We start from the raw sequence: 27,310 nt of genomic DNA, 5'->3' as shown, positions 1-27,310 counted from the left end.
AAACTAATACTACAAAAGAATATTAATTAGGGACATAAAGAGGACCCTTAACTGTTCAAGGATGACTGGTACAGGTAAATGCAGTGAAGTGTGCCATGTGGACAATAAATAAATTAACAGAGAAAATTCACCTCTATGTAGCCAGTTTTTGTGGAAATAAACATATAATAATTGTTTTTGTTAGTCTCAGGAACTTGCACATTAACATAATTAAAAGCATAGCCCAAACTTAATGTGAAGTACCTAGGTCCATTTTAATTTGTAAAGATGATAACGTGTGGTTAAAATAGTCAAGCAGAACACTGAAAGACAAGATGGAAATATAGATGGAGTATACTTTCTCTGTGAAGTGATAACTCTTTCAACCTGTATCAATGTTAATTCTGACATTTACAAGGTCTCTCATGTTCAGAGCATGCTTCTAGGCAAGAGCAGAAGTATTAACTGATATTCATGCGTTTGCCGCCAATCATTATATCAAGGGGAGATCACTCTGCCCAACTGCAACCTAGGTGGGCAGATAGATATTAGTTAAGTTAAACGTTTTAATCTGGAAGGGCTGGATCTGCAAGGCAATAGTAGTTCTCAAAGTATTATGATCGAGTAACATATTTAAAGGAGACCAGAAACCAATGGAAATATAGAATCATAATAAAAGTACTATAGCAGAAAACCTTATTCTGAAGTATCATCTGCGACCGTAATGCCAATATTTAAATATTGGCCTATCTTCTATGGGCTGAATTTCCGTGACCTCGTATGCAAAATTTCCGCGCCTATTCGGTTACTTTCGGGATCTGACGTCATAGTAGCGACTCCAGCAGCCCAAGTGGGAGTTGCCAGAGTAAAAGACAATACCGTTTTGCGTTGCTTAAGGGTGTAATAGAACATTAAGAAAATCCTGTGGACATAATATTTTTTTCTTTTCCGAAAGATAAAGGCATCGTGAAAGAATGGGTACATTATTACAAACGAGTTGATTTCAAAGCAACACCATACAGCATTCGTTTCTCAAAGGAATGTTACGAGAGGGATCATGAAAAAATAGCAGCTCAAAGATACGCAAATGCTAGGCCTAGACTAAAAGTTGGCGCTGTTCCAGACATACCTTTGGACATTTTAAATCCTGGGAAAAGAGTTAAACGTGTGAGTTACGAAAATAGGCAGAAGGACGAGTAAGTGACCACAAAATGCAACAATCAATCCACATATCTTTTATCTAAAACAGCAGTGCTAAAAACAAATCTGATAGCCCGACACCCTGGGCCCCTTCTGGTTTTAGTTCCGGCCCATCCTGTATTCAAAGTGAGGTGCCCGTCAGGCTTGTCGAAACAAAAATTGTTTGCCTGAGGAAACTTTGATCGCGCTGGTGAAATGAGTAAATGTATTTTCAAGATGTTGATATACATGCCTTAACACGGCACAATCTAAATCAAATCACCACTGTCCTAGGTGAAATTTAGATTTGATTTTAATCAAATGGAAGCTTTGCTAAAAATAAGATTCTAAACCTGTCGTGTTTCGAGAAAACACAATTTTCAGTAATCTTATAAAAAATAATTTTTTTAAAAAATAATGCATTGTATACATGTATTATGCATAAACGGTAATCTGTATTAATTGGAACTGATATAAAACTATTCCTTGGGCAGTTTAAAAAGCAGCTATTAAAAAAAAGGTCAAAGTTTCACATTAACTGTCTGACAATAGAACGGGGAGGGGGGCTATTGACCCCCCCCCCCTTGCCCCAATGTGCGACCGCCCATTTGACGTGCCTTTTCTCGCTGTGATACGCCTTATTATTCCCCCATGACAAGTGCCTTTTGCATATTCTGGTCAGTTCTGGCTAAACTGCAAAATAGCTAAAGTTTTGATTTAAGTACGCAAACAATAAAGCCGGTGTGACTAATGAACAGAATCCTTATCCTTGCATTGATCTTGTGAAAAGGACTGCCCTTCGGACATACTTCAAAGAAACCATGTTCGACAGTGTGTGTATGTGTAAGCACCAGCAATTGATTACCAAATAAACAATGCCTATTTTGTTGTTACTTACGATGCCATGGACTTCATTTTAACAGTTCAAATCTGCAGTCACAAGTTACCGTACATGTGGCAACTGTTTTTCTCAAGTTTTATGCCCCACCTTATTTCCTTAGGTTTTAAGTCTTAATGCATGTAACACTGTTTGCTGATTAAAATATTTATTCAGAATTAGTTCTTTAGGGCCACATATATTGCATGGTATATTTTGTTTTATTCCTTGTAATTTAATCATGGTAATTAAACTTTTCATATACGGTAGAGGAATGTCAGGTGTTAACTGGCCGAATTTCTTTGGCGGAAATGGAGATGCGATTTTGTTTGCAGAGAAAATTTCAACGTGATCATTCATTTAAGCTAATTGGTGACAATTTTATTCTTTTAATTATTTTTTTTTTTACTATAGTACCGTTGTAGTTGTTTAAAAAATCTGAAATTTACTTGAATAATGTTTAATCTTCACGTTCTATTTACTTAAGAAGAAAAAAAGAAGAAAAAAACTGTTGTATGATATTAATTATTTCGTCCAGTGCCGGGTTTAGACGTGTGTGATTTGAATTTTTAACGTAGCTTTAACAATTTTTCAGTCATATCGCTACGATGTTAGTAGTGTGGCAGTTTAGACTGTGGATTGCATACGTTATATTTAAAAATGGTTTGGGGTTGGGTTTTTTTCTTCTGACAAATGAAAATTGACAGACATAATGTAATAATCGGGACTTCGCTGCGCCAAATTGAGAGATATTACCAAACTGTGGTTTTCTGTCTACCTCGCTCGCCAATGTTTATGTTTGTATTCGAGGACTGGCTAGTATTGCGTCACGGTACCACGTGATCTGTCGTCTCATTAAAACTCGGAAAAACTCGGCAATTTACGGAATCGTGGTATCTTCCACGCAATATAATCACTGCTCGCTTACGATATTTAATTTATAAACATTGCAGTCGAATTACAATCTGTAGAGAATTACATACGTAAAAGGAAAATTTTGATTTCTAGTCTCCTTTAAAGAAGAAATTATGTCAATACAATGATATAGGGAATGACTTCAGATGATGGGCAAGTATATCGTACAAAATGGACATTTTAGAAGCTCAAAAACAGTTTTATATAGAATCATATTAAATTAAAATTGCTCAGCTTGATGTTGATGATAGTCAAGAAGACCAAATTAGATTTTTCAATTACAATACTAGCTTTGTAAAAAGGAAAGAGAAACATGCAAGGGTTTACTTACAATTAATGAACAAAGCAAGCCTTTAAAATGGATGGAAACTGGAATAACCCAAGACTCAGATGGACTCAATGCGAAGTTCTATTCATTTTTTTGGAATGATCTTGGGGAATTTCTGTGCAGATCAATAGATCAAGAAAAAAATGCTGGAAAACTTTCAGATTTCCTGACTCCAGGAGTCATTATGTTTACCAAAGAAAGAAAAAGTCATAGGACACATTAAAAATAAAGACCATATTTCTTTTAAACCCTGAGTATAAGATTGCTTAGGGAGCTATTACAACTCGGATTAAAAATGCATCTCCTACAATAATCAGTGATACTCAAAAAGGACATACGAAGGGTGGAATCTTTGGAGAAAATACTAGGTGTTTATATGATATCATGGATCAACTAAAGAATGAAAATAGATTTGGTTTAGTTTATTAATAGACTAAAACAGCCTGATTTAATTGACTGGAGCTTTGTGAAAAAACAATGGAAGTTCTATTAAGCCTTAATAGTCTATGATCAAAGTTGAGATTTTAGCGACAAAATTTAAAACAAAATGTGAATGTATGGGGATTGATTTTTAATACAAGAGTATCATTTGGGTCAGTATGCCAATAATGAAAAAGTCTTCTTGAGGGATTTTATCATTTTCTAAATGCATCTGTGAATATCTTGCAAGTTTTTATTCTATTATCTGGTTTTAAACGTATTATACCAAACTCAAAGGTTGTTTGGATTGGAAAAAATTAATTTTACAATGAAAGAATATGTCCCAATATGGACTTAAATTGGTCTTTTTCTAACTTTGCATTCAGTGGCATCAATTTCACTCTCAATTTACAACAAATGCTGGGAAACAATTACAGGAAGAAAGTAACTGCAAAAAGAATACTGGCAAGCTTAAGTCAAAGACATATTTCAGTAGTTGGTAAAGTAACTGTTGTAAAAATTCTTATTCTGTTGCATTTCTTTTTTCAGCACTTCCAAATTCAATACCAAAGGCTGAAACATAACTCAACTTTACTTTATTTCATTTTGTATGGGGAGGAAAAGCACTGACAACAAATAGCTTTTGAGAATGAGGAAGGACTAAACATGGTTCTCATTTATTCCTTCGTTAAGTACATCATGATATAATGGGTCCAGATACTGCTGAAAAAATGTATCTTGGCAACATTTACTCAATACAACTAAATTCAAAACTAGAAAAGATATTTGGAGAAGGCAACTAAAAGAATGTGGTAAGAAATTAAAAATAAGTTGATTAATTGTATTTTTAAGGCACACCAGAACTGTTAGGCTATTTAACACCATAATAAAGGTTATATGTAGGATCATTTAAAAGTGATAAAAGGTTTCGCATCAGCCAGCAATAATAAAAAAAAACGTCACAGAGGGTAGGGGTAATATATAAAGCTTCCTGATGAAAGAAGAATTTAAATGGTGTATGTTAATGAAGATTTAGATGAAAAGGTATAAATATAAAGAATGGTATATACATTACATAAAAAAGGACCTCCAAATGAATATTTATTCCAATGTACCTTGAACTTTGTCCCCCTCTAGACCATTCTATTAATGCAAATCCTGGCCTGAGGCCAGCAGTGAAATTCTTACTGATTTAGTGCATGACTAGGGTAGTTTACTATCTTTTCAAACAATAAAATGAAAAACATGATGCAATGATTTCTTGAAATATTTTCCCATAATATCAGAAATCCAAAGACCATGGGAAGATACTATAAAAACCTTTTAGCAGACATTAATTTTGACAAGTATGGGGATCAAAGAATAAGCTGCCAAAACACACAACTTGCTGAGCTTTGTTTATGGGAGATAAAAAGCAGCATACTTCAGAGCAAAAAACTTTCAACAAATATTATATACAAATATAACCAGCATAGGATCATCTGTGATTTACAATCAAGTGAAAATTTCTACAAAGGATACAAAGTTAATCTCTTTTAATTTGAAATTATTTTATACATTAATGGTTGCTGATAAATTTTTGAAATGATTTAGAACTCTTCTGTGAAATAATTATTACTTCAAATTTCTGGTACTAAATTTTTAAATGTTTGCACCTTGCTGCCCATATACTGCAGTGTTTCAGTCGGGTTTGACAAAAAGGGGCTGATCGGTGCTCTTCATTTGATAAAGTGGACAAATGCAACAAAATGCCAATGAGATGTAGACAGATCTTCTGAATTTTTCATTTTTTAAGTATCTGCAAAACTTTGCTCAAAGATGATATTTTGAGCATTACAGTCTGTTGAAATTTCTCTGGAGCAAGAAGGTGCTCATATTTAACTTAGAGTGAAGTTGCTAAATAGAGCATTTTATTTTGCAAATTTCTAACATCAGCATATGTTTAAAGTCATATTTTGGTATGAAATAAAAATCAATAAAAAAAAGTGTGATTTGAATTTGAATAACAGATCAAGATGGAGTCTTGAAATTCATTAAAAACAAATTCCTTCATAAAATGTGGTCATAAAACAGTCTTTATTTAATATAGTTCTTTACATTTTTATTCAAAACTAATTGTTGTAAACAACTTTGTTTATGATCAACTGTGTGCACTATTAAATTTTGTAGTTAGGCCTCTATAAATATGTAAAGATACAAGGACAAAGGTCCTGTACTAGTGGCTGAAAAGAATGTCCATGAATCTAAGATAAGACTTTTAACTGTTTATGTTGAAACTGTACCAAAGCAGCCATACTAATTGCAAGATCAACATCATTTTCACTTAGGATAAACAATACATCAAAATGAGTCTTTTGGTGAAAACTTTATGTTGATATGACCATCCAATCAAAGCTGACAAAGAAGAACCTTGTGATGGCTGCTGTATCCATCATAAGATTGGTATCATTTAAAATTAAACAAACTAGATATCATAAGACATCTTCTGGTGAAACTACTATGTCGCTATGACCATGCATGCCAGAGGAGTATCAATTAATTAACATCCTTCTGCATATCTTTACTGAATGTTGCACATGCACTGTATGAATGTGGACATACACAAATGGATGACGGAAGTATTACACCTTGTTAAAACTTACGATTCTCTGGTTGCGCTTCTAGAATGGCCAGATCTAGCTCCATATGGGGTTGAATATCTTTAACTTCCCAGGCTTTGAAAGCTGGCTTGGTCATTATGTCTACTAGGGGCTCAAGTGCTTCTTGTCTGCAGAAAATACATTATCACTTTGCAAAGGGCTCAAAACAAAAATCTTTTTCAATCACGTTTCATGAAGTCTTTCAAATTATCACCAACCACACAAAATATGTCAAACAGCATTATATCCTTTGTCATCAATAATAAGAGGCTGAAGTGGGCCTAATGTAACTCATCTGGCTGATATGGACCTAAAATATGAACATGTCTAGGTATCTGGGCTACAAGAACTGAAGCAAGCTGATACACATTATATCCATTAACAATCAGTCCGTTTTTCTTCTAATACTGTCAAATACAAGATTTTGCTACTTTTAATAACTAGCTATAATTCAATCTTGATCAACATCTGCACAAACTCAAAACACTTTGCAGCTGGTGCTCAGTCAAATCAGGTCATAATTAACGCTCCAAAGTTTTGATGTTGTTGTTGAAAGATTTGTTTACATTTTCAGTAAAGATGCCCATATCTTATAATATATTATCATTTTATACAAATTCTGATGGCACAAAATTTGTTCAGCAGTTTTTGTGTCAGTATCATTTAAAAGTTTTCCTATTTTATATTGAATTATGGCCATATTTGATAGCATAATTTGTTAAACAAAATCAAAAGGCATTGATGCCAGAACGGTTTCTTTCAAATTTAGCAGAAATTTGTTGAACAGGTTTCCGTATGTTATTAGAGACTAATATAAACAATGTAAAAACAACAGTGAGATCTGCATCATTGCTAAAAAATTTAATATTTCTTTTGCTAGAAGTCAAACAAGGGCAAACTATGCTGAGCAGTTATCAAGAATATGTTGTTTAAAAGGTTTTCTGTTTTTTAGTACCACGATATTTGACATTTAAAGAATTTCTTTTATCAAGTGACAGCAGCCATATTTGATGGTGAATGTAAAAATTTATACAATCATGCAAGGTTTTAATGCCAGAGTGGTCTCAGATGAATTTTGTCTACACTGGTTTCTGAAGAAACTGGAAAACTGCAAATGTAACTTTAGGAGCTGTATGAAAAGAAATGGAAAAGTTAATAGGCCACTCAATGTAGAAATTAAAATTAAATGAACAGGAAAGCCAACTTGACTAATTTTACCTTTAAGATATCTGATTCTGATCATCATCATTTTACCACTTATTCATTTTATCATAAAACTATTCACAAAGTACACAGATGAATTCTCAACTTTCCAGGTGAGTGATTTCTTGTTGAATTTGTGTTAAATGTTACTTTCAAAATATGTATATTTTTCATTAGTCATTACTTTTTCAATATTAAAATCAAAGTTATGCATTGAAATAAAAATGTACAATGCATGTTTCAAATCATTAACCTACACAGCATCACCAGTAAATCCAAAAAAGTAAGGAGTCTTACACATTATCTCGCTGGCACTGTATGGTATACTGCATAAATTCTCTTGATGTTGTGCAGCTGAAATTTATGAGGTACAAGAATATGTAGAAAAATGTTAAGTACATAACCTAAGAACATGCAGCAATCTAATGGCAAAACTATTATAACTAATAGTAATTTAAAAAAATATATGAAATATATTCTAGTTCAAAATTCCAAAGTGACAATATACTTCCAAGTTACCCCAATATTATATCCAAACAAATGGAGATACATTTTCCAAAACAAATACTGGTGGTATAATTTCTGCAGACAATCTCATAAAAATAAGTGGAAGGATCACCTGGATCTAAGAGTATTTCAAAATTCATTGTTTCATCTGTCTGTACATTTCTTCCACATGTGGTCAATGGGTGGTGAACAGTGTTCCACTGCAGTGCTTCAGCCAAACCTGAGTAAAATGGGGTTAACTGGTCCCCTGCATTTTTTGAAAAATTGACCAATGGCGTGATCATAATGGGCCATCATCATATAAACCAAGATATCATGTGCATAGTCTATTTTACCTTTTTTGCATGAAAAACCAAATTAACTAACATTTACTTCAGGATCTCCCATCTGATGCCTCTGACTATACTCTAATATAATTGAATTATTTGCCCCTCCAACATTCTAGTCATCAGAATTTGCAAAGTTTCAACTTTTAAATTATTTTTTGATGGCATGTGTATATTTTTCTTCTTATGTTTCATTATTTCAAAATCTAATTCTTAGTTGCAAGTTTCACCCCCGGGTTTACTTTCATTATAATTTTGTGCTTTTTAATACTAACTTATAATTTTTTCTGTCATTTCTATAGTCATCATGGTTTAAGAGTGATGCTGGGGTAAAAACAAACGTCATTCACTATTTCATATCTACTCTTCACAAAACATTCATGCCTTTGGAAATGCAAAGGGTACTACATCAGGGTCGTATCATGTGAATCGAAGTGAGAAAATTACAAAAACTGCAGGATATAAACATTTTTCTTTCAGTCAAAAAAATGTAAACAAAACATTAGTGAATGTTATCTCAATATATTAGTTGAATTTATTTCACATTTTCATTTTTGGTATTACGATTTGGTAGCATGTCAAGCTTATCTGAAACATCATGACTGGATATACTGAGTACATGATTATTTCTGGACAATCCAGAGATTTTCTATTTATGGGGCAAAAAGCATAATTGCAGAGCATAGCAAGCAATGCAGTTGTAAGATTACTGTATAGAGCTTGCTTATTTTCATTAAAAAAAATAATCATTGTGCCTGTAACAGAATTAATTTTGAAAGATGATTAATGTACCATAGCTGATGGAATCATGTCGTGGACAGCATGACACATACCAATTAACACTGACGTTAAGTTCTAGGTCTGCAATAAATCGTTAGCCTGTGATGGTTTAACCTCCCTGATCTGGAGCATGCTTCATTTCAATTAGAATCCATTGTGAAACGAGTCGGACAGATAGAGAGGTGAGGTGAATTTGGGGTTAAGTAGCAGAGAAACAGTAAAGTGGAGATAATCCTGGGGCAATTTTGGGCCATTTTAAATAAGTGTCATAAAGCGAGTTTTTCCCAAAAACAGTTGTTAATAAAAGTGGAATAGTGAGAATCATTCTAACTTTCTACGGTTGTGTTAAATTTCTTGCAGTTAGATAAAAGTTAATCCTGATTGTGTTTCCTAGTTGCAATTCAAGGTTTTAAGTATTTTCCCTCGCTACATTAGTCAGTCCAAGTTTTTCTGCAGAAGGGGAAGTATTGACTTGGGATGAGTGGGGAGGAGTGGCAGAAAATGTTCTCCCATTATAAAATTTCCAACAGATGGGTGTACGGAAGTAGAAGGACATGGAACTTTAAGAGATTCTGCTACATAAAAACAAGTCTAAGAAAGTACACAGTTTGTCTTAATCACATGCAAAATTATTCATTGATATAAGTTTGTAATTATTTGTTTGAATTTGTGTTATTAAATTCATACATCTATTTTTCTTGATTTTGGAAGTTAATTGCATTCATCTGTCTTGAATATTATATGACTCATGTATTCTAACAATGTCACAAAATATTTCCTCGATATGAATTTGTTTGAATTCACTCATTTGTATATAATGGGAATCATGTTTTCTAGGAATTTCATGCATTACTTCTGATATGAATTGTGAAAATGAGTGACTTTATCTGTCTTAAATGATATGAATCATGTAGGCTAGGAATTGATTTTTCTATGTCTGAACTGTATTGCTAGTTAGCAAGTAATGTAAGTTAAGACAAGAAGTGAAGTCCATTAATTCTTTTGTGTAATTAAGTTGTGAATTCTTTTAAACTGAGCATTGTACACCTGCCAACAGGCTTAGTCCAGCTATTGATTTACAACCTGCAACTGGGGCATACGAGGAGTTAATTGCAATGTCTAGTTATGTCACTGTCCCATTAGGAATCTGGCTAGCTGGTAATAGGGTTATGTGTATCAGCTATCAAGCTGCGAACCATCCTGTATTACCCTTAGTTTCTGTTGAATTACAGTAATATGATAACTGAGGTAATAAGAGTGGAGATTATTGTTCAATCCCTTTAGTAAGAAAGCCTGACAAGTATTTAGATTGTGTATTTACATATTTATTTTAAAGGGGAAAATAGCTCCATATGAGCACCACTGGGGGGAAAAAGAGCAGACAACCAAGTTATGGTTGATGACCTGAAAGAAGCTGGAGAGAGAGAAGAGAAAAAGGAATATGACGACTCTGACCTGTCATCAATGCTGACTTTGAAAGGACCGGAAACAACCACAACATGCAGGCATGCTGAGCAAATGAGTTCAAACATTTCATGACGAAATCTGTTTTATAGGTATAACTGCACAGCTACTTGCTTTTCTTATAAATCTGATAATTTTATTCTAAGAGAAAGTGTATTATTCAAATGTCATGTTCAATTTGTAACTGAAAACAGCAATGTATAATGAACTGCAATATAATGAGAATAGCATAATATACAGGACCATGATATAGAGGACACTATCTAAATTTTTTGTACAAGTTCTTTGAACACTCATTATTATACATTGGTATGAATTTGGTCAGAGTCCATAGTAGTACCAAATTATATCTGGAATTGTGTTGTAGTAAGGCACATTAAAACTGGGGAAAGCTGTACTCCAAAACTAGATGACTCAAAGAGTGTCCCTGAACACGAGCTAAATCCAACAAAGAAATTACAGACTGGAAAGTAGGTCATAGTAACCTACTTTACAAGATTGTGATTAGTAGGCTTTGAGATGATGCAAGCAAGAAATTTTATCACTGAAGATACAATGTCTGTGAAATGAAGCAACAAGACTGACAAAGCAACAGACATTTATATTTTTCACAAACAATGAACAAACAATTCAGTTAATCAAGTTATTTGAAAGCAAGCAGCCTGGAATTATGTTATACTATTATCTAAAAGCTTTAAGAAACTAATACAGCTGTTACTAACTGGAAATACTAACAAGAAAAATGTCTGTTCACCTTTCTAACCACTTCTTGATGATACTGGTTATGAGCATAATATAAGATGTTCTTTCCTTGTGTAAAGCTGTGGACCATCCATTTATTTGTCAAAGAATACACTATTCCTTAAAATCTGTACTAACAAGAATAAGAGGATGTACTTTACCTGAAACTTCCACCCATCTGCATCACTGATCTTGTTAAACCAAAACTGCTTACTCCTTTTGTACTCTATGGGGAAAAAGACAAAAAAATGTAGTGGCAAAATGGAGAGGAAAATAATCAAAATGTGTGAAAAGTGTTATTTAAAGCAACATAAACTTAGCATAAACTTTGGTGATACACCCAAGTGCTCCACAGGAAGTAAAATCTTGCATTAAATACCCTTCTCTGTCCAAACCAGTGGGTGAAATATGTAAATCTGAGGGCGAATCTTCATACAATATAAGCAAACAAGAGTCCCCTGTAGGGACTGATTGCTGTATTGGTGAAAATTTGCAGAAATTTAAGATAAGACCATTGCTTCATTTTAACTGCCTAATACTAAAATTATTTCTGATATTCTTCAGCAATAACAAGATTTCCAAATCAGCTGCTGTGGTGCATAGATTTTTAATGTCAGATTCCCATTCTTTTCATTAAAAAAAAGTTGACATCATTTCTTTGATGAAAACTCATGGTCAACCATTCAGGGTGAACAGTGACAAGATTTTGAAAACAGCCATCATGTCAGCTATACTGGATGTACAATTGGCACCATTTTCATTTAGAACCAACTAGGCATCATAAAAATTATATAGGTGAAAATCTACTGTTGATTTCCATCCATTTGGGAGAAGCAGAGATAACAATATTTTTAACACAGTTACTACGGTGACCATATTGATGGTCAGTCCTTTACATTTGAAAACCAACTAGGCACCATAAGAACTCTTCAGATAAAAACAAAATATGTAAAAATGACCTTTCATTTAAGTGGATTGGCAAAATGAGATTCTCAAAATGGCCACATTTTGGATATCAGATTAGCACCATTTTCATTTAGGATCAACAAAACATTACAAGTCTTTTAGTGAAAACCCCATGCTGATATGAATATTCATTAAGGATAGGTAGTGAACAGATTTTCAAGCTGGCCACTGTGGCACCCATAATAGATCTCATCAGCAACAATTTCGTTTAGGACCAAGTAGTAATGATACATTTGGTGAAAGCAACATCAATTCTAATTTCTTTTCATCAAAAGTATCAAAAAGTTTTTCATAACGGCTGCTGTGGTGGCATATTGGACTTCAGACCACCATTTTCATTTAGGAACAAGTAAACATCATAAAGAGTTTCCGAATTAAAACCTCATGCTGATATGACCATCCACTCAAGAGTAACGATAATAAGATTTTCAAGATGGCTGATATAGTAGGAATACTGATGTCAGATGGGTACCATTTTCATTTTTGATCAACTTAATGTTTTAAGAAGCCTTTTTAGTTAAAACCTTATTTTCATATGACAATCTATTCAGGATAAGTAGTAATAAAAAAAGGATCTCAAATGATTTTAAACAAAAGTTGAATTATGTCCAGCTTTTGTGATCCAAGACTCACAAAAGCTGGACATTATTCAACGAGTTTCATATTTTTAATACTAAATCATTACCCATTTGAGAGTCTTTTTACCACATGGTTTTTATTTCAGTGGAAATTATTTAGATAAAAAGAAGAATTAATAATTTTGTTCATTCTGATAGATGGTGCACCTTTCAATTGTTGTGCATAAAATATAGTCCCAAACAAAGAACAAGTATAAGTGAAATTTAATTTTTTTTTTACAAACTTTATATCAATGAACAGGCATCCATCCTAATAAACAGAACATTTTATAATGACAAAATCATTTTTCAAAACAGAATGATCAATGCATGTGACGTCACATTGTTTGATATGGTACACAGTAGGCCAAGAGTACACGTTTACCCTAAAATGTCACTAAACATTGCATTGTGGCAATTTTCATGTGAAACAGGATCACTGGATGCAGAAATTCACATATTTACTGTAATGTATTTGTAACCAGATATTTGCAGAATTTGATTAGGTACAGTAAACTGTACAGAAAGCTTAAACAAATTTCTTTTTGAGGCAGATTTGCATCAATGCTGTGGTTTGATAAAGTTCTATCAGTTCGGAGACAGGTTCATGTTTATATTCTTCTGTGAACAGAGGTGAATTTATTTACTTCTGTAAGTTAACATTTAAACCATGCTTGTATATAGGGTGGATCCTATGTTACAAACATATTGCCCCCACCCACCAACCACCACAAGCTATCAAATGAGCAATACCCTTAGCTTTACTTCTTGTTGTTGTTCTTGGAGTTTTACGCCATTTATCTTATGATATTGTGATTAAATAAACCCCTATGGGGGTAAATTGTCCATATTCAGACAGATGAGATCATTTTTCCTCAATTTCCTTTTGTGAGTCGAGTTGAAAAATGGCCGACAAAATGTTCATTGAAAACAAAACATTCCAAAAAGCGGGGATCAAAAAAGTTTGCTTACGATCGCAGCTAATCAGTAAAGAGAATACTGCACAATAATTTCATAGGCTTATTTCGACCAATCAGAATCACATCAAGCAATATGTTCACATGTTATATCAAAATTATGAAACTGCACACACTACAGGCAAAGTGTACTGACTGTGATAAAAAAGATTTTCAAGATGACCATGGTGTGGTGGTCATTTTGGATGTAAAAATTGACATAATTTCCAACCAAAAAGACATCATAAAAGGTCTTTTTGATGACCACAATATATGCTAAGTTTCAAAGTAATCCATTAAAAACCGCATTCCAAGCTGCATTCACACAAGTATGCCCTATATGATTCAGCTGCAGGACCAAAATGGTGAAAGTAGTGATTTATTCATATAAGCATTTCAGATTATGACCATGTGTAAGGTTTAATGGCCTTCCAATGAAGACTGTGAGACTTATTGCAATCACAATATTCTGTCAATCACTAACTATATCTATTACCAAATAAATAACAGCAACAAGACTAACAAACAAAACAAACATCAGAGGAACCTAGTAATTTGTCAATGTGTGCATCTTGCGAAGGTGGCTACAATATGTACTAATATTCACAGTAATCAATAAATAAAAAAACTGCAGGACTAGTTGCATTTACAGGATTTTGTCTTACACTGAATTCATGTGCAAGAGAAAACGGGTAATAAATCTCAGTAAAATTGCAGGAGGATGGAAATTTGTCAATAAGCACATCTTCAACTGATGACCAGAACACATTCCAAGTTTCAGTGATCCGATGAGCTCTGAGATTAGGAACATTCACAAATTTTGGCATTCAGAAACAAGTTAAAAGGTCAATAACACTTACAAAAATTGCAGCAGCAAAGTTATTGATAGATACAGACATCTTTAGGCGATTACCATAATAGTTACCTAGTTTCATGACAATCCATAAAAAATGTGGGGATTAAATAAATTTACAAGATCATGTTATGACTGTATTGATGGACATGAGGATGTATAAATCGCCATGTGAAGCAGAGGTATATAAAGTTATTATGTTCAATATGCTTTATTTCATTTATAAACTAGCTAATATCAAGAAATGAAGAAAAAGTACACTCTTGTCAGCACCTGTTTTTTTCCACATTCCACTGTAATACTATTAAAATTCATACAAGATATATAAATCACAAAGGTTCAATGGAACACTACACTGTGTCTCACTTTCAACCACACTTCTGCATACCAAACTTGTACAGGAATTAAAATACTTTTATATCAAAATCTTCATAAAAAATATTAACATTAATTTTGTGCTGGAAAAGTAGTGCATGTCTCAGTATATGCTAATATGGAGCCAGTCTCTATTGAATAAAAAAAAAATCTGCAGTGCAATTCACCTTTTATCTAAGAGAAAGAGAAAAAAATGCCCGGGGGGTGGGGTGGGGTGAATTTTTTCAAAATATAGGCAGGATTTAACCAAGATAGGGTTTTAAATCTATTTGACTTTTTGTGCTGGAAAAGTAGTATCCATGTCTCAGTATATGCTAATAATATGAAGCCAGTCTATTGAATAACAACAAAAATCTGGAGTGCAAATCACCTTTTATCTGAAAAAAAGTTGGGGGGGGGGGGAATGAATTTTTCAAAATATAGGCACGATTTAACCAAGAAATAAAGACAGATAGGGTTCAAAATCTGATATGACTTTTTGTGCTGGAAAAGTAGGTTCCATGTCTCAGTATATGCTAATAATATGGAGCCAGTCTCTATTGAATAAAAAAAATAATCTGGAGTGCAGTTAACCTTATATCTGGAAAAAAGGGGAGGGTTTTTTCTTCAAAATATAGGCAGGATTTAATCAAGAAATAAAGATAGATAGGGTTTAAAATCTGATATGACTTTTTTAATGCAAGTTGTGAGAAACAATCATGACTTCTGTAATTACTATATCCTAGAAAAAAATCCCAATAAGTAAGGCCCCTTACCAAACCAGCCAATACTCGGATGCAATGTGTAATTCCAATGTTTTGGGGAGTTTCACATCTGGATCCTGCAAGAGCTACAGCTGCTATCCTGGCAATGGGGGAGTAGTTCTCTAAAGAGGCAACTATGATGCCATTTGGAAGCTGGGTTACCTGCAACGCAAAAATACAAAGTTTTAAATGCATTTAATTAAGTCATACACAAAATCGGAGGCACTTGTAATTGTTGGATTTTAAGCATCATTTGCAAATCAATTACATCTGAAATTCCAATGGACCAATGACTGATCTCCAAGCTAGCTATATTGGAACAATTACACAAAACCACCCATGAACAAGAATTGCTCAAAGGGACTGATGTTTTAGTGTCAAAAGGAATTTCCAGGAATTCAAGATAGGACCATTTCTTCCTTTTAACTGTTATGTGCTGAAACCAACTATATTTTGTTTCGCAATAACAAGATTTTCAAAATACCTGCTGTAGTACACATTTTGGAAGTCAGATTGTTGCCATTTTCATTCAGGAAAGAGTAGACATCAAAAATCTTTTGATGAAAACCCTATGTCATAATGATCATCCTGGGGGGGGGGGGGGAGAGAGAGGTAGTGACAACAAGATTTTTAAGTCAGTCATTGTGGAATCCATACTGTATGTTCAACTAGAAACATTTTCATTTAGGACCAACTAAGTATCACAAGAATGCTACTAGTGAAAGCCCCATGCTGATATAACCATCCATCTGAAGAAGTAGAAATAACAATATTTTTAAGATAGGCACCATGGTGGCTATACCGAGTCATTTTCATTAAGGACCAACTAGACAATCAAAGAATTAGACTGATGAATGCCAAGCTTGTTTTTGACCTTTGTCCATGAATGAGAATAGAGTTTTGGCATATACCTGTACTTTGTCTCCTGAGTAAGTTATCAACTGATTGTTTACTTTGGTTTGAGCTCAAGACCCAGTCTTGAATTCTAGAAATTAATTTGTTTACTGTTTTGGGGTACCTTTCCATGTAGTTTTTTCAAAAAAGAATATTGTGACATAGGTCTAGTGGGGATGCATATAAGGTTGAACCAAACAGTTCTTGTGTTCAGTTCAATCTGAGGAAAATTTTTAATTATTTATTGGAACGACAAACTGCTCAAAGACTGTTTGGACTACAACACTATTGTGGGATTAACACATTAACCCCTGGAGGTTTTTGTCGTTTTCATCTGAAATTTGAGTAGGAAACACATTTTGAAAGCTGTTTCTGAATACATCCTAAAACATCAACTTCCAGGTGATCTTCCAACAACATACTGCCTAGTTGTGTTAGAAACATCGTTTTTCACTGGCTATTTGGCTCGCGCATAAGCCGAAGGGTAAAAGTTGGAGTTCTTTTTTCTTTCCTTGGACCAATTATTTTCATGTCGAGACCACAGTTTATTCCAAATGCACATCTTATCCTACATTTTGCAAAGGTTCATCTGTCTGTTTGCAGTTCATACTGGTCTGCCTTAGATCTGAGACCAAAAAGTCTAAAATCCAGACACAAAATCGGATTCCAACCACGGGCGAATTTTGGGTAGAAAAAATCAGGTCCAAAAATGAGGTTTTGTCCCTCTGTATTTTGTAGTGCAACTAAAAATTCCAGATCATCTGTATCATTGCAGAGCTACATCTGCCTACCTTCCTCTAATACCACCCATTTTAGTGTATCGTACATGACCTTGAAGCTACAGAGCTTGGCAGTTGGCTCCTACCTCCTGCCATGTGATCTCGTCACCAAGGGTTAATGTGTTAATGTGAATTCATTCAAGACATTCTGGATTATATCACTGTGATCCATTAAGACAGTTGGTACATCAGCCCATTAAAGGCTACTGGCACATCAGCACATTCAAGACATGGGATTCATTTGGAACACTCTATACTTTAAAGTAATATAGTAGACAGATTTTTTCCCTCTGGCAAAATAAACTGATTTTGATCTAAAGGTGCAATCTAATTTTTGTAGAGAGATGTACTCACAAATGCACATCTACAGATCAGGCTACTGTCTCAGGGGCAAACAATGCCTGAGGAACTGACCTAAACAAAAAACAAAGTAAAAGTTGCAGGAGAGTGAAATTATGTCACAGACAACTACTTTTGGTTGATATGTGAGGTACTCACCAAAATAAATCAACAAAGTTGCATGTCTCTGTGACTTACAATATCTGAGACATTGACCTAGGGTAACACTAAACAACCCCTGACCGTTCATGGCAGGACATAAAAAGAAAATATACTGATTTTATAAAAACTAATAACCTCACTGATAGGTAAAACTATAATCACTTTGACAATAATCAAATGGTCTGACTAATAACTTTAACAACTGAAATAAACAACTGTTTTATGGCATATCTGTGTTATCTTCTCAGTAATACTACACCATCCATAATTGTCCTGCCTCTTACTGACAAGCAAAACATGACTGTTTCTTAAAGCTATTATGCATTAAACATAAACCGGCATTGAACCTATAAAAAAACTGCGCCAACTCAAAAGAGCCAGGTAAATATTCTTCGGCATCTACATGTATTCATGTACCAACTCTAATAGAATCTATGGTGGGGTTGCACTGAAATTCCAGTCAAGAGGTTACATTGTCTCCCCGTGAGACTCTGCCAAGTGAGAAAACAAATAATGTAACCATGCGACTGGGATTTCATTGTCTTGGTACAAACAACTAACAGATTATTTTTCTCACCCAATTTTTTCCAAACAAATTAAAATAACCATGCACTTTTGCAATATATTTAGCAGATTCAACACATACAGTACTAATCAGTTAAAATTATTGCCTCCCACTTTGAATAAATGGCATCAGGTCTTATACTCTTTTATGAAAAACTCAATAATTATGCATGATCTAGCTAAATATGCTGCTCTTAAAAATGCAAAAAAAAAAAAACAAATTTAAAAGTTTTACATGTTGGAAATGTTGCACCACGAGTAGCTAGATCAACATGTAATTGTTTGCCAGCACTGCGCATTAATATAAATATATTGATGTGGGCAACAGGGTGTACTCTGTGTGTGTGTTCTGGATTTTTAATGTATCTTTAACAATTTTGTAATCATACTGCTATGATGTCTGCAGTGTGGCAGTTTATAGTGATGTCTAGCACTTGGGCATCATGCAGCAGATATGTAGCAAGATGTCCCACCCAGTCAAATTATCCAGACACCAGGCTGACTAGTCCAAACAAAGTGAACTATTGACCTTAATTATACAAATTCTATGCATGAGAAGATAGAAACAAAAACATTTTACATTATTACTGTATTACCATATTTAATCAATGGCTGTCAAATGAAAATAACAATAAGTACATACTATTTTTTTATACAGATGACTTTTAACTTTCATCAGTTCTAATTTGGAAAAAATTATATGGTTATCAATGGTACAATACAATACTGCGTACACAGCTCTAACAAAGATTTCTCATCATGATTTTCTTAAAAATATATATTTTTTGCTCTGCAAACAAGGTAAGCGTGGCCTTTCCTATTGCAATGATAAGCTACATAGAAATCTTGTGGAATAGTGTGTGGACTGAATCAGTGATTGGTTAAGTGCACGTTTTCATTTGTAATTGCATTACTATGTTTAATTCAACTGGGGCAGATTGGAGGTGTTTGACAAAGTTGGAACACAGGTCTGATGTAACACATTTCTAGTTGTTGCCAGCTTTGCATGCAAGTAGTTCTTGAGAGTTTGGATTCTTGTGACCATTGATGTGTATAGCCTGTGTGTCTGGAAGTGTTTTCTAAAATTTCTGGCATAAATATTTTCTCATACTTTAGTTTAGAAGTCAACTTGGGTAAGTTTGTTTTCACAGCCTTTTTCCTGTTTTTTATTTATAAAGGTACTCAGCTTTCTTACTCCCAATTGGTGCCCATATAAATCAATTGCTCATCTGGCACAGGTGCATCAACATGGGTTATAGAGGGCAACGTAGAATGTATGGCCAAGTCACAAAAGTCACTGGGACGTTTGTTCTTATAACATGTTTAGATACAGGGTACCTGTCTGGAAATATGAGATTAGCATACATTGTTGGTTTTTCACTGCTTGTGTTTCTTATGTCCTCCATGTCCTTGTCTTCATCTGTCTCTCATTAAACTATTCTAATTTCACAATCTTGCACCATACTTGTTGTTTCTGTGTTCTTCATCCACCCTCCCTCATATCCCAAAGTACAACTATTTTTGAACCATAAGGTGTTTGATAAAGTTTATGGTGTGTAAGAACCCTTCAGCAAGGATCTGATCAGTTTATTCATGACCTTTTAAATTTGGGTTATATGATACACTTTCATTTTTTGCAGCTCCACCAAATGGCTCAAATTTATGTGCATCTGTCTCTCAAAATATTTTGTATGGTGTGCTATCAAAGTCGGAGAGAACTTACGTTGCTTTAAGAGTGACGTTTTGTTTGTTATATACAGTGCAACCCCACTATGACGATAATTCGGATATAACGTGGTCGTGGCGTGGTTCCCGAAATTTCGTATATTCGCACATGAAAAAAAATTTGTTCAAAGTACATGAAATAGTGTATAAATAAATTAGTATCATTAGGAGGAGATCGCGTATGAATTCCAATTTAATATGCTCGTGGCGTGGTTCCTGAAATTTTAAATACATCTATATTTTTCTCATACCAGAAATTTTTTGTTTTTAAAATATGATAAATAGTGTGTAAAACATTTATTATCATTTTGGGGAAGAGTTCATGTATAAATTTTAATATAATACGATCGTGGCATTGCTTCTGAAATTTAACAATATCACCAGGTTCTTAAAGTGTTACGCCAAAATAGACATTATCGGAAATGTTACTTATTACTGGTCCATGAGTAAAGCCAGTAAATCATCTTTGTGATTGTCTTCAGTTAATTCTGTATACAATCGTTGCTCAAACAATAGATAACGTGTTTCTTCTTTAACTGCATACACAACCAAGCAGCAGACAATGCAGTGGTTGATAACAGGTTCTCACAGTTTAATAAACATCAAAAAAAAAAACAAAAGCTGCCAAGATGTCTGCTGGGCTTGGCGGTGTTATTAGACGCAATCAGCTGACCAGAAAATAATGTCCACTTTATTAGCTGGAAATTGAAAGGGTATGAAATTGTACATGCGTTCAACTGTAATTTTCTTTTATAAAAGTGACTCATGACCATTGCTGGCCTACTGCACTTAGTTCTCGGGTTTTTACCTGTGTATGGAGTTTTCTTATGAACTCGTTATTAATTTCTTACTTTTTAGAAAAATATTTTATCGTTATGGAAAAGCAAGTTCACAAACTCAATTTGTTCTCTGCACTTTACGCCAAAAATTATCATCATTTTGGGGAAGAGACTGTGTATGAATTCAAATATAATTCAATCGTGGCGTGGTTTCTGAAATTTTAAATACATGTAAATGTACTTATATGTTTCTCGTACCTGGAAAAATACTTTTTAATCTAAAGTACGAGAAAGTGTGTAAAACGTTTATTATCATTTTGGGGAAGAGTTCATGTACAAATTCGAATCTAATATGATCATGGCTTGGCTTCTGAAATTTAACAATTTCACCAGGTTCTCAAAGTGTTATGCCAAACTAAACATTATCGGAAATGTTACTTATTACTGATCCATGAGTAAAGCTAGTAAGTCCTCTTTGTGATTGTCTTCAATTAATTCTGTATACAATCGTTGCTCAAACAATAGCCAACATCTGTTTCTTTAACTGCATACACACACAATCAAGCAGTAGACAATGCGGTTGTTGATAAAAGATTCTCACAATAAACAAAATCAAAAAACAAAAAGAAAGCTGCCATGATATTTGCTGGACTTGGCGGTGTTATTAGATGCAATCAGTTGACCAGTAAATAATGTCTTTATTAGCTAGAAATTTAAAGGATATGAAATTGTACATGCGTTCAGCTTAACATTTTTATAAACGTGACTCGTGACCATCGCAGGCCTATGCACTTAGTCCTTGGGTTTTACAGGTATGGTGTTTGTTCATGAACTCGTTATTAATTTTCTATTTTTTATAAAAATATTTTACTGTTATGGAAAAGCAAGTTTACAAACGCAAGTCGTTATCTGCGCTTTGCACGGTGATTAGTATAGTAGTTTTCACACGATTTTTTTCTTTTTGATATTCACAAAATCTGAAGTAAAAGTTATATGCATGCTGAAAGCATGTGTTGATTGTTAATTATTCTTGCTGTAGTCGTTCAAACAAATAGGCGTACAAGTGTTAATTACTGAAAATTTGCAATGGATAAATGTACACAGAAACGCATGAGAAAATTTTAGCAGTAGGAAATTTGTACAGACACCGCTCATAGACCCTGGAACGTAATGAACCGTACACGTGCTTCGTCTTTCTTAACCTAATTTTGCTGTTAATTTTTCACATTGAATTCAGACACATAATGATGTGTGACAAAATTATTGAATAGTTTAAATATGTATACAATTTTGGCAATGGAATTACATATTTTATGGATTAATTGCAAGCCCCGACGGCACAATATCAGACGGCATGTAAACGGTGTTGATACTCTGTTCATGCCGTATATTAGACGCTGAATTCCGACACAATGATCTGTGAATTTTTTATATTAAATATTGTAAATATGTTTGCAATTTTTCAATGGAATTACATGCATTATAGATGAACTGCATGCCACAACGGCACGATAGTAAACAGTGTTGATACCCTATTCATCATACACATTAGACATGAATACATGTATATGTGCCAATGAGCTGTTCTCTGAAAAAAGTAAAATACTGTAAAACCCCGCATTAACGCGACCATGATATTAACGCGATTTAAATTTTTGGACCCAATTATCGCGTTATAGCGGGGTTCCACTGTATCTGTTCCTGTTGTTGGTTGATTTTATAACAACTCTGTTAGGCACAGCAGACAACAAGGATTTCTTCTTTTTACAAGTAGTTCCTAGCACATGGACACCATGCTGGAGACAACCAGACTGAGATAAGAAAAAAGCTCAGCAAATCCGCTAGATTTTCTGTCATATGGGTGAGTAAATCATATCAGTGTTTGTTATTACTCTCTTCAAGTGAAGAAGTGGTCTAATGAAACAACAGAAATCACAACTTTCACAAATCATTCTATAATGTGTAAGAAAAATTTCTGATTTTATTTTCACTTCATTTTTATCATCATTGGGTAATTAGAAATATATCTACTGAATGGGTTGTTTTCACAGACATCACTTGTGTATGCAAATACCCACAATGCAACATGTGCACACCTTGCACTGCCATTTTGAGTCCCTAACAAACCTTTGTCAACTTTAGTCATCATGTATATTCAAGATACTAATCTTATTTAGTAGTCAATAAGGATATTTACCTAATCAAAATGAGACATAGATTATGCTTGAAATTAAGTGCCCCGATAGCATGAAAATATAATAAAGTTGGAAGTGTGCTGGCTTCTATCGAAAGACAGGATAGTGAAACTGAACCATAATCATGAAATATTGCTATAAAATAGAAAGGTTATTTTTTCTTTACCAACAGTCAATATTGGCATTTTTTTAAAAACATTTTGTATGATGTCCATCAGCTTGTCATCTTGAAAGAGTATTGCCGGACAATGATCTTTCGGATACAATATCAGTTACGTAATTAAAATTTCACAGCATGGGTATTATACTGGAACTTTCATTTATAAATACTTTTCACAAGTGCTTGTGCCAAAGGCAGCTGACAAATTTTGTTTAACTAGTATGGTCAAATATTGTATTTGTGTTGGAGATGATGAACTTAGGATGATACTGAATGAAAGCAATAACCGTTCAAAGATGTTTCATCTTCAGGATATTAAAACAAAACATGTGCCTAACCGAACATGAATTTGTGCATAATGTCAAAGCCAAGTATTCTTAACGATAACCAAATGATTGATTTAAGCCCATGAAGATTAACAATCATTACATGTTTCTACTTTTTTGTGTATCCATTTGTTTATGCATCTATTGCTGGATCTACTTCTTGTTTAAAGAATAACAAAGACAGCTGAAATTTCAATGTTTTCCTTGAAGAAAACAAGGGGAAAAGACACGCATTCAGTCTCGTGTGGTTGACATGCACAAAAGAATGTGATGTATTATTATATCCCTATGCACAGTGAGACATACCTTCATAATTATGTGGGAAGGCAATGTTGTTAGGTTCCGCGTTGCGTGACTAGGGAATCAAAATGGCGGATATTAAAGCACACATGTTTTGTGATGTCATGTGAAAACAATGGATTATTAAATGAGGGAAAAAAGCTTCAATGTAATTATGTTACCTTTGCACCTTGGGAAGGGATAAGAGGTTTGGCATCTGTCTTGATTTGAGTTACTGTCTGTGTTGCATAGGAACGACCCTGTAAAGAGGAATGGGATATACCTTTTTTTTAATCAATGAAACCATTTTGACCACTGACAAATTTTAAGAACTATTTGTAACAAATGGATCTGTACCCTGATTAAAAATATTGTGCACAACAGCTTTTCTTTAGAAACAGTCGTTGACACTGTAAATGAAGGAACCATTATCATATAAACACTTATATGTCTTGATAGTTTGAGATAATGTTAATTGTGCAATAAAAACTTTCTTGCAGTCAAATATGTGTTTTAAAGCAGAAAAATATTATGTAGATGAAAATAATAATAACAAATGGACACCATAAACAACTGATTTCTAAACCATGGCCTAAATGGCACATTACCATTTTATATCAAGTGGCTTTATGTCTGAGCCATGAATCATGGACAAACTTCTGGTAACAGACAAACTATGACACACACAGAAAAACAATAACTAGCACAGGACTGAGGGTTTATAACCATTTTTAAGGAATAAATTAATTAAATATATCAGGGCAACTTCTAAAGTGATTTTAATATTTTTTTCCTAATATATTATAATGCAAGCATTCAAATTCACACTGAACACTTAAGCTACGGCAAGACATGGATTACATGTACAATCATTTGCCATCTCCCTTTGTCTTGGCATTTGATTTTCTAATAAGATAGGACTGCAAACCATGAATCTTCCAGCTAACAGATCAATCAATATTTCTGTAACCAAGTTTGATCATTTATGGACAATAATGTTATTACTGAAACTAGGGTAAACGTTTGCATCACTTGCCCTAGTCATACAACGTAAGCCACATCACCCGATATTTTTGTTCTGGAGGGGTGATGGGTCTTACTGCCTAACTAACGGTGCTGTGTAGCATGATTTGATGTCGGCTAACAGTGTAACGAAAGTCAAATTTTTAGGAATATCACACATAACTGACAACCAATAATGACACCTTTCTACAAAGTAAAGTTTTTGTCAGACTTTACTTACCCTGATGTCTTTTCTCTCATAAAATACAAATTTTCATAAAAGAAATAGACCCATTTTCAAGTTTCATTTGCCTACATTTCAGTTGGCTGGATAGCAATAAAAGCTGGGAATGCCAAAATTGAGTTAAGTTGAAATATTATTCTTTAAAGAAACAAATAAAAATATAGTATGCCTATTGGGACTGTAAGCACGTTTTGTTTCATTCAAGAAACATATCCCCCACATGAACCTACTTTGACATACCTCAACTACAGTTGCACTGCAACAAATTCAAATGTATGTCAACAGAACATGAAAATGCATCCATTTGCTAGTGTCATATTTTCATTCCGCCAGGATAAAGACAGCACAGTTAAGTATATTATAATTACACATAAATTACTAATTAGTGGAAGAGTGTCGAAATAGGCTGCCAAGTGTATACTCATTCCGATGTCAACCGACATCAGAACATGCTATATAAGGCCGTTATTTGGGTAGTAAGACATTGCACTTAAACAAAAACAACACGGGCCATGTCTTACAGGACTACACTTGCCCTTCAAAAGACATTGCAATCAATGTCAATCAGAAACTGGATGTATATAAGGTAATAATACGAAAACTTTAAATGGTATTTTAAGACTTTAAACCAATAAGAAATGGTTCAAAATAATCATTAAGAAAATTAAACTTTACAAAAAACATCAGCATCCCCCAACCCCGCTACAGTACAGTGTCAATGTCACCGGTGTCCTGACCCAAAGTTACACCCTTTGTTAAGCGTTAATTCCATGAATTCTACGTGCATCGCGTCTAATATTAATACGCATGTTGTATTAAACCTTGATGGGTCGAAGGAGCCATTTTGACATTCTAGATGCCATTTGAAAATCGGTCCGACTCAAATCGGTAATAAATATATCGGCAGCAGGAGCTGCAAAATGGCCGACTTTGGATCACGTGACAAATTTGGTTACCTCCCCTAGCAAAGCAATAATCGAACATATCTCGAATTAGCCGTTCTCTCTCAGTTTTTCATTTAAAACTTAATGGATGTTAAATTATGGCGAATTGTTTCTAGGTGAATGGTAGCTAGAGGGGGATGGGGGTAAAATGCATTTGGAAATTTGGATTTCATTTAAATTTTAAATATTTAAATGATACAATTACAAGAACAAAAACAAAACCACTAGCTATTTTGATGTATGTCTTATTTGTTTATTTTCAGTCATCCTTTCAAAGAATGCCTTTGTAAAATGTTTCTCATACATTTTTCAACAGCCTATTTTCGACCCTAAACACCAAGCCCCCGCTTCACCCCCCCCCCCATTTTCATCCTTCAACCTGCTTTTTACACAAAATTTATTCTTCTTCTTCTTCTTCTTCTTCTTATTATTATTATTATTATTATTATTATTGATTTTGTTGATAAAGCTAACGTTTATGAAACAAAATTATAAACAAAAGACAATTCAGATTTCAAAGAACGATATATAAAAAGGGGGGGGGGATAAGTTGCACACCTTACCTTTGTTCTGCAACCAGTTTTAGTGCTTCCGAGTATAGAACTAGTGAATCTGTTAAACGAGATAAATGTATATTAAATAGAGAAAAAGCTCATTTGTACGAATGATACTTGATATTCTCGACAAATTTGACGAGGATGGCACATTGAAAAACTATAAAATCAGCGTGTGTCATGTATTTTTGACAAAATTAATTAATCTAGACAATAGGATGAGCAGCAGCATGACGTGAAGTCGATTGGAGGAATTTATTTCTTGGGGATGGGTTAATAACCTGAATGGGTAAGTTTTACATGTACTTTCGAATTAGAAAAATCCGGCCTGATCGCTCAATAAAATTGTCGGATAGTAATGCATTTAATTCAATAGACAACAATTTAGATATGGAGAAATTTCAATTAATTTGTAATCGTTTTGATATTCTGTAAAATTATGATTGAAAACATAAGAAAGAAGAAATTAGCGGATGTTTAGTCAATATTTCTAACA

At 33.8% G+C, this 27,310-nt stretch overlaps 1 protein-coding gene across 1 annotated transcript in view; it reads right to left on the bottom strand.

The window, feature by feature from the left end:
- LOC149803550 (cytochrome b-c1 complex subunit 2, mitochondrial-like) overlaps nt 1-26,251 on the bottom strand; it is a 48,487-nt gene extending 22,236 nt beyond the window's left edge. Inside the window, exons 1-6 of the mRNA XM_089953284.1 lie at nt 26,138-26,251; nt 24,253-24,330; nt 15,881-16,030; nt 11,520-11,584; nt 7,838-7,894; nt 6,341-6,465 (exon numbers count right to left, since the gene is read on the bottom strand). Of these exons, the coding sequence (XP_089809410.1) occupies nt 6,341-6,465; nt 7,838-7,894; nt 11,520-11,584; nt 15,881-16,030; nt 24,253-24,330; nt 26,138-26,179 (517 nt within the window). The 5' untranslated portion in view covers nt 26,180-26,251. The remainder of the gene's footprint in view (nt 1-6,340; nt 6,466-7,837; nt 7,895-11,519; nt 11,585-15,880; nt 16,031-24,252; nt 24,331-26,137) is intronic.
- Between the last annotated feature and the right edge of the window lie 1,059 nt (nt 26,252-27,310).

The sequence above is a fragment of the Sinohyriopsis cumingii genome, chromosome 3 (assembly GCF_028554795.1).
Source record: "Sinohyriopsis cumingii isolate HCF-2022 chromosome 3, ASM2855479v2, whole genome shotgun sequence".
Lineage (NCBI taxonomy): Eukaryota > Metazoa > Mollusca > Bivalvia > Unionida > Unionidae > Sinohyriopsis > Sinohyriopsis cumingii.
Note: the sequence above shows the minus strand (reverse complement) of the source record. Positions and strands in the feature narration are given on the sequence as shown.